Here is a 9,639-nt window from a genome sequence, read left to right as displayed (position 1 = left end):
CAGTTTTGAACAGTTGAAGTTTTATGGGACCAGACAACATCCCTCGGTCTCTAAAAACTATCAACTTTTTGCTTTCATTATTACACACTAAGGTTGGGGCTTTTTCCCCTTTCCCTTGTTAGACAGGACAACTTGGAGAGAGTGACAGGAGAGGACAGAGAGAGGATGACAACACAGGCAAAGGGCCACAGGTCGGACTCAAACCCATAGCTGCTTGCAGCAAAGACCAGCCTTGATACGTGGTTGCAGCGAGCTCAACCAAGGTGAGCTTACAAAGATGCTCTAATGTCAATCCATTTCTGTATGAGCGTCATGTTTGAGGAGTCCGAGGCCATCCTGTATCAGTATTACTGTGTTGTAGGTAAACACTACACTGTAAAGTTCAGGTTGCAATTTAATGTTCAAAGTAGTTTAAATTAAAATGATAATAAATATTATTGCTCATTATATTTGGTCAAAAATTTTAAATAAAAAATGAAGTTTATTTAATTTTGTGGTGAAGATAAGCAGTCAACTATTACCACGAAATTAAATGGAAGCAACGACAAGAGCATGTTTGTACTGAATCCAAAATTCAAATTCAACAATGATAATCACTGGCAAAGCAGCAAAGAGACATAAAGGAACAGACACATGTCAAGATATCAAAAGTTAACCAAATATTTTTCATTGTAATTGTTGTTTTTTTACATTGAGAAGGAGTGTTTCCATAAAGATAGTGGAAGGGCAGGAAAGCTGTTTTACTAGTTACGTTTCATATTTCGAACCCTGAATTCCTACATAATTCACAAAAAAAGATAATAACAGCTCCTCGAAGAAGCTATTATGTTGTGGTAATTTGAATGTTTTGAATAATAAATTATTAATAATTTTGATAGTGTTGGAGTCCTCGCACAAACGTCATCACCAAGTTAAATCAAATATTTACAATATTGCCGGGACGAATGTCTTTGAGATGACCAACATGTTGCATTTTTTAAGAACTTCTCACAGTTTTGCAGGAAGCAAACATTGCATAATTTTTCCAAATCTGTCTGCCAGGTGTGCGATAGCAAAGTTGACTTTAAAACAACTGAACCGATGCCAGAATAATAACGGACACCTCACTGCTATCCAGTCCAAAGTGATGGACCGACAATTTCAAGCCTCATTATTGCAGGCTTGTCTCCTCTAAAGTTTGTTTCCACCTGTCCACCCCTTTAATGGCCAGGACAGGAGAAACATGTGGAGTGTACACCTTAGGGCAAATATTTGAGGCGACATTGAGTGTAAATATTTGACCTTTGCAGAAGTGTTCCACGAGGAAATATTGTTCGTTGAGTCTTTTTTTTTTTTTTTTAAATGTATCATATTCATTTAAGCCTCTATTAATACAAAACAAGCACAAAATTTACTTGTAGGGTTTGTTAATACATAAACGCAAATACAAAATATGTGGAAACTCAAATTGGGTTGAGATGAAAAATAAATTAATGATTATTAGGTCGGGGTATCAAGGCCACAAAGACGTCAGTTCACTTTTACAAAGGACAAATTAATATATGAATTGTTTTCTGCAGTTTACACCCAAAAATAAAAAAAGATTCTATAATTTTGATTTTAAAAAATTATTTTGTAGTTTTTATCTAAGAAATAATAAATAAATAAATAAATATCTTTCAAGTATAATATGTCCTTCCAGTCTTATTTTGTTACAAAACAAACAGTATACGTGGAGAAATGTGAGTTTAGTGTTTCCATAACTACAGGGCTTTATTTTCAGTAATGTAACTAGGATCAGGGGTGCTAATAGTGCAGTGTTCTAAATAAAACAAGATGAAGTCCAATAAATAATGACTAAAATGTTTCTGTTACACACATAATCAATTCAAAAGTCAAGTGAATCAGTAAAAATCTCTTGTATCACATCATTACCCAGCCACCAGGCTGCTGCTTCTCTTCTCAGGACGAGACAGACACAACAGATGAACAAATGTTGACACGTGAACTGATGTTTGTAACATTTTATGAAGTATTTTAAAGCACTGTTGCCAAGAAGCATAAATTATATTTAGTTAAAGGTCCAACCCTTCGCACAAAACACAACCTGAAATTTAGCTGACAAAGAAAACAATGGGATGAAGCAAGGAAAGAACAAGTGTAATAATACCGTAGGGGGTCCTGAACGCTCGGATCATGACTCAAAGAGACTCCAGAGCTTGTTTGGTCATTGCTGGGGACGGTCAAATAATTGATTTCCCGGTTCTCTGATCTGGCAGTGGAAACATGTTATTGACGTGTAGCACCAGAATCACAGTCAATTTCCTTGTGATAGTGAAGCAGGTGTTTCATTCCTTGCTGCAGTCAGACATCACTGTCAACCTTCAAGGTCATATAGTGACGATATGATCACACTGTCGATTGCTTCAAAGTCATTTTAGCTCCTTTTTTTTAAAAAAAGGGGGGACAGTTGTGAGTGTGAAGAGATGATGCCAACCAAGAGTGACTGGAGAACGGCCACCCCATCAAAAAAAAACATACATAAATTTGTAACAATTCAATAAAAATTGATTGTACAGGTATTTTGCATTGCTTACCATGTGTCATATTGTAATATATCGATACTGGGGAAATATTAACATGTGTTGAATTCAGCCATAATACCCCTAACAAGTAAATTAATGGTGGGAGTTTGAAAAGTATGAGACTCTTTGGTAAATGGAGCCTGTACTTGTATTAGCGCCTTTCTGTCTTCCGACCATCAAAGCGCTTTTACACTACGTGCCACAATTTCCACCCTTCCCACACACATTTCACACAGCGATGGCAAAGTACATCGAACAAAACTAACTCCATTCAGTGTTCTTAGGTCAATGTCAAATGGTCAAATTCAGCTATTAGTCACATTTCATATAAGTCACAGTGGTCCAACCACCCAGTTTTTTAGTGCTACAGCGATCCCTGCCCTCAGGTTAACTTACATTCTAATGATACAAGATTTATATGTGTGAAAGAGGAGTGCTTTTATCAGATCAGGTACTGGTAGATAAGTTGGTATGTGAAACCAGTGGAGGATCCAGTGACATATGTTACACATTGGTTTTTGATCTCAGATAAAATACACTATTCCTACCACTTAGGCATCTGTTTTTCCTCCCTCACCAAATAAACACACCACATAACGGACTGCAGAGAAGTGACTTGCAGTATATATAGAACCACAGCCACTTATTACCATCATTATCAAGGGCCAAAATATGGTTGACAGCATCGTTCACTGTGTTGTTTTCTTGATTCTGTTCACTTTGGAAGGACAAACATGACACAGTGTGCTTGACCCTCTGTGTTCATTACTAATGGCTGCACACACACACCACACACACACACCACTTGAGCTGTTCTGCATGTTGCCAGGCCTGCTGGACGGGTCATGGGTGTGTCCTTTGTTTAAACATCAACAAGCAGTCTCTGGCTGTTATAATCACACAACCTAATTGCTGCTTATTCAGGCTTCTTCACATGCTTCTGTATGAGTGAATTATAACGTAAACCAGTGAAACATACCGGCGCAAGAAAGTGTTTTTAAAAAAAGAGTGTGTCCCTCCCTTCGGCCAGTGTGCAGCCAGGGGCTCTCCATGTTTCTAAAGTAGGAAGGGAACTCAGAGGGAGGACCTGTCCCTTCACAGGAGCTTCACTATGAAACTTATTGCCCGCCCACAAGGCTCCGATTAAACACAGAGGACCCTACAACCCACCTACAAGCCTCTGCTGTTATTCAATCTTCTCCTTGTTCGTGGTAAAGGTTGATCTCAGAGGAGGCCTTACCTTTTTCAACCAAAACTAACCACACATATTAGATATTTCTAATATGTGTGGTTAGTTTGAACAGTTTTAACATGCATCCACTCCATCTTGCTAAAGGGAAAGTGACTGTGGGGACTACAGTGTGGTGGTATAAAGGCTATGTAGTTGATGCACAGCAGCACCTTTACTACCAATGTAGCATTTTATGAACACCACAGCACAACCCAAACATTGTTGCTAACCAGGTGTTGACCAGATCCAGGGCTTTTATGACCACATTCCATTTTTTTTTAATGGATACTTCCTGCAGGATGTCATTATTTGTGCATGTTTCCAAGCACTTGACAGTGGCTTTAGTTTATTCAACACCACTCACTTCAGCTGACACATTTCAGATGAGACAGTCTGCAATGCTTTACAGCAGCTGTGGGTCAGGATCCCCAAAATCTTATTTCTGCAACAAAATATGTGTTTTCAGACTATTTTCTCATTTTTTTAAAATGGAGACATTCTGTAATTACTGTCCCCAGTGCTGGGGGTATACATTACATAAAGAGAGACACAATAATATGAACACTTACAGTTCAATACAGTTAAAAAATGATGGTTTAACAAATAACCAGCGCTAACCTTCCTAACACAGCCTCAAACAAACATATAGTAAACTACACAGAAGTAGCCATTTTGCAGGGTTGTTGTATTGCATCAAATTCCACAGGTGTTATGTTGTTTTTATGTCTACCCCCCTTTATGTGTGGGTCCAATCTGTTCCGTTGTGTTTTACTGTGTATTTCACAATGAATGCTGAGTAATATATTTGCATGTATTGCGTTATGCCACGCCAAATACCATCGTCGTTACTGTGAGCATTTTTGTGTCTCCTCCATTCTTTGAGTGTGAGTCATTCCTCTCTAAGTTACTGTTTGTCATGTCAAGACATGTGTGGACCTCCACCTGCACTTGTTTTCTCATAACCTGTTTTCACCAGGTTTTCTTGTCAACCTCCTCCTGAGCACACAAACCATAAAGTACTCATTTATTCACAGACACAGACGGATTTGACTTGAGACGTCAATTCGAAAGCGCGACGTGGAAAATCAGTCAGGACGCTCGTGTTGAGGTTTTGAAACATTTGTTGCATTAAATGCGTCTTTGTTTGGCGACGCGGCCTGCACATGTGATTCTCTGGCACACGCTTGATAAACGGTGCCACAGAGATAACAACCGCCCCGACAGAGCCTGAGATATACCACGTTTGAATGAACACGCTGAAAGACACATTCAAGTTTCTCATGCTGTAAACTAAATGCTGTAACACGGACAGAAACTGGGGCGGGGGAGGAAGGTATTGCTGAAGCAGGCAGTGGTTTCGTCTATAGTACAGATTGAAACTGAATTTGTGTTTTGAGCCTTGAAACGTAGACAGAAGGATGATCTGATGTTTATATGCACTGTGTAGTGTTAGAGAAAGGTTCATGGTCCAGGCAACCATGTAACTACCATGTGACATATTTTGATAATTGATTAATGATTTGAGTCATTTTTCAAGCAAAAACAGCAACCATTTGTTGGTTCCTGCTCCTCCATTGTGTGGATTTTCTGCTTTTCTCTGTATGACTGAATGTTTTGGGGGTTTTGGATTGTTGGTTAGACAAAACAAGACATTTGAAGATGGGACCTTTTATGCTTTAGAAAACTTTAATGGTCATTTTTCTGCCATTTTCTAGACAAAACAACTGACTGATTTAATCTTGAAAATAATCATTATTTGCAGTCCTACACGTGACTGTATATCTACTTCCGTGCCTGCCTGAACTTCCACGAGGCTCCATTGAAGCATTAGCTGGTGTTTGGTATTTATTTACTGGGTATATTAAGCCCAAAACATTATTGTAGCTACTCCTTAATTCCCTTAATCTTGAAAGCACCATTCACTGTTTTCCCAGAAGGTTTTTATTTGTGATCATTCAGTATTTACTCGAGCCGCATTATGTTGAGGTCTTACTTTACTTTGATGCACCTTGTGCTTTCTGTTTGGCACCAACATTACACCACCTTTTTATGGCAGTAAATAATGCCCTCAAAGCTATTTTAACAGTTGTAAGTGTACTAAACAAAAACCTTTTGTGAAAAAAAAGAAGGTACAAACCAGGAAAAAACAAGCCCTTACTTCACCACAAGAGTTGGCATAGCAACCAGTAACAAGTGAGGCAGGTGTGTGTTGGATTATTACAGTTTGACAGCTTCTGCTTTATGTGTCCTCATGTCTACTCTCTTCTCACTGTATTGGTGGTCCTCTCTGTTGCAGTTTGTCCTGCAGGGATGTGTTCCAGTCAGGGTATATGCGGCGGCAACAACCGTCCCAACAGATCCTCCAGCTCGGAGGGAAGCGGTTCAGGCGCTCACTATGCTCTGTGCGCCCTGGGAGTGGGTCTCATCGCCCTGGGTATCGTCATGATTGTGTGGACTGTGATACCGATGGACGGAGAGTCCTCCGGAGGGGCCACCACACTGTCAGGTAACTCCACCACACTGACCCCGAGCGATGATGATAGGGAGGACAGCACCAAGTCTTCAACGGTGGCTATGGTTCTGGTTGGAGTTGGAGCAGCCATGTTGCTTTTATCCATTTGCCTCGGCGTGAGGAGCAAGAGGAACGCACGCAACAGAAGCAACCAGCCAGTACCAGCAACAGGAGTCCTCCTCATGGACCATGTGGCAGGGCAGCAGGGAGAACCGTGAGTAATCGTCTCCGTTTTATCATTTTTTCTTAGATGTTGTAATTTCCAGTTTAACTTAAATCTGAAATATGTGGAAACAATAATGCCTTAAGGGATTTTAAACTTTTCAAACAGGAATATTTAAAGCCACTTTGATTAGGATTTGAAATTCCTTATATGGGTCCGACCTGATGGATTGCCCAATAGATAGGGTGGCAAAAAAAAAGGTTACTGCAGTTTGATTGTTTTCTAACACGTCTTGTTTTCACTGACTTCTTGCATCTTTTTGCAGAGCTGCAGACCCAACCACATTCAACGTGCCGAGCTACGAGGAGGTCGTCGGCAGTGGCGACTACCCCGTCCGCCGTAGCAACCTTCGCGATAGCACCTCCCAGCTGCCATCCTACGAAGACATCATCGCTGCCGTGGAAAATGAGGGAGCAGAGCCCACTAACAACCCCACCGAGGGCACCCCTCTTAACGATCCCACACCAGCTCCCCCTCAACCTGCCGCCGAGCCCCAGGCTGACCCGTCTGGCCTCACATCCAACCCGAGCCTGCCCACCCGCAGCAGCAGCCGGGCCAGCCGTTTACTGCGGCCCCTCCGGGTGAGGAGGATCAAGTCAGACAAACTGCACCTGAGAGACTTTCGCCTTCAAATCCGCAGCCCCACACAGAATCCAGTGACCATTGAACCCATCACACCACCACCACAGTATGACAATAAGATGCCTGAATTAGGGTAGTGTCTCTCACTTACTGCCTGTTCCCAATGATTAAAAATATCTGTGTTAAATGGACTAATGATAACACTTTTGAGAACCCACTTTCAAGGTTGGTATAAAGTAGGTTAAGTGTGGCTGCGAGCAGCGCGATGGAGGCCGTGCAGACACACTCCTGACATGAGAATATTTCAAGTGAATCTATTGCTCTTTATCACTGAAGCTTGTGATTTGCATATTTATTCTGTTATAATGCATAATTAAGTTTGTCTGAAAGAAAGATATTTTGTTTTAAACATCATGCCATAACTTATATTAAACATGAGACAGCCTGTCAGTTTTATTTAATAGCCAGTTTTGTGCTATAATAGACAATCTCTTTAATGTTTTTCACTTTACCAGGAATAATTCATGTTGCTGTAAGTCGATTAGTTGTTTAATTAATTGTGGAAAGATTTCAACCACATGTTGTGTTAAAGGGGGGAAACTAATTACTTAGGAGATTTTAATGTGGTATTGCGTATCATGGTATAATATCAAAAAGTCATTAGACCTACAACAAACTTTTTCTGATTTGTAACTGAAGAAAATGCACTGAGGCCAAAATATATGACCATTAGCTATTTGTTTTTGAATGCTTTTTGTTAGTTGTTTTTAAATCTATTGTCTTAAACAAAGTGGTTCTTGAAAATGGAAATGGTATGTGTATGATGCCCTGTGTCAGTTATAATCCATAACAGTAAAACCAGAAGTAAACTGTTGGGTATAATGGCATGGGATGTGACAATTAAACATGCTTTGCTTCGTTAGATTTTTAAAGGTGTTTAAACTATGCTGTAATATTTGTAAAAAAAAAAAAAAAGGGAGAAAAAAGTGGTGAATAAATGTTTTTTTTTTCATTTAGGATTTTATATTTTTGTTGCATAAATGTCACTGAATATGAGTCTAGTGTTTATTCCTCAAACATCATCCTATAGATGCCAAAATCAGTAAAAGCAGGTTGAGCTACTAAATACAAACTAAACCAAAAGCCACTGTATCACCTCTGAAGACCTGCTGTTGCCACACACAATTAAGTTATTGATTCATTTTCTGATGATTTGCTTTGTTTACATGCTTTGATCGAGCTGTATTTATTTTAAGAGATAAATATTGTCTTTGTACTTGCAGTTAATAAAATCCAACTGTAGATGTTTATTTTCTTTATTTTTGTCACCCTGACAGACTCCCTATTTTTTGCATCAACTTCCCGCTGTATGAGTGTTCATTGGTTAATATATAGCACCCTCCAGTGGTTAGGAAAAGGTAAGAAAAATAACTAAAGGATAATTCAAACCTGTACAAATGCCTCAATGTTATTTCATCTAAACAGGTTATATATAAAGAATTAATAAGAACAAGAAAATAGTAGTGCAGAGTGTAAAATAACTGCTGTTATATAGTGGGGCTAGAGTGGGGTTAGAGTGGGGGTTAAAGTATATTAATGAGCCTTTAGATTAATTTCAGTTAATTTCTCACTATCGAGTTGTATTATATTGGCTTTAGGTGTGATATTAATGTGGAGTTTATAGTTGTTGAGAGTGATATTCAACCCTTGTATGCAGAGCTCATTGCAATCTTATTAATAATATATTAATATTAATAATTGTACACATTTCATACTTTTTTCCAAATCTATTTAAATTTCAAACCAGAACTGTTGAAAGTTATATTATAGAAATAATACTATTTGTGATTACACAATTATTAAAAACACAATACAACTATATATATATATTATATATATGACTGCCTAGCATAGACAGTTAGCAGTTTACACAGGTTTTTACTTATTTTAACTTTTTTCTGAGGTAAGAAATTCATCAAGTTTGAAAGTAATGACGTTCCTAAGGGGGTAATTATAAATTTACAAAGAAATTTAAAATGGTCCATTTTGATCCACATACGGAAAGTTCCTGTTTTTTTAGAAAGTAAAATGAATAAATAAAAGAATATCAGACACAAGATTGTATAGGGAATGCTGAAATATTTGTACTCTGTGGATCCATATAAGTAATCTAAGTGTAAAATGGTTATCTATAGTATATATAGCCTACCTAGTGAATGTAAGAACAAAACTTTATTCCTCTGACAGTTTAAGATCCGGATTTGGGTCAATGCTTATTAAGATTGTGGTCAAAGTAAATTTAAACGTAAATGTACTGCATTGAAAATGTTACTTAGGAAAAATATTATCGGCAAAATTAAAATATAAAAAGTAAAAGAATTCAGTGCAGAAAATCCCCCTGTGAGTGATCGACTATTACACATTATAATATTGGGCCATCTAAGCGATGCATTATTGTGTAAGTGGTACTTTACTGCTGTAGTTTGTCGAGGTGGAGCTAATTTGATTGATATACTATTGAGTAATT

General features: G+C 38.4%; 1 protein-coding gene across 1 annotated transcript in view; it reads left to right on the top strand.

Moving 5' to 3' along the window:
• Positions 1–8,087, top strand: part of tmem51b (transmembrane protein 51b) — a 17,199-nt gene extending 9,112 nt beyond the window's left edge. Inside the window, exons 2-3 of the mRNA XM_035661190.1 lie at positions 6,092–6,521; positions 6,796–8,087. Coding sequence (XP_035517083.1) covers positions 6,106–6,521; positions 6,796–7,249 — 870 coding nt within the window. The 5' untranslated portion in view covers positions 6,092–6,105 and the 3' untranslated portion in view covers positions 7,250–8,087. The remainder of the gene's footprint in view (positions 1–6,091; positions 6,522–6,795) is intronic.
• The last annotated feature ends 1,552 nt before the right edge of the window (positions 8,088–9,639 follow it).

This window comes from Morone saxatilis, unplaced genomic scaffold, assembly GCF_004916995.1.
Source record: "Morone saxatilis isolate NCDOM2014 unplaced genomic scaffold, NCSU_SB_2.0 Contig18, whole genome shotgun sequence".
Taxonomy (NCBI): Eukaryota; Metazoa; Chordata; class Actinopteri; family Moronidae; genus Morone; species Morone saxatilis.
Note: the sequence above shows the minus strand (reverse complement) of the source record. Positions and strands in the feature narration are given on the sequence as shown.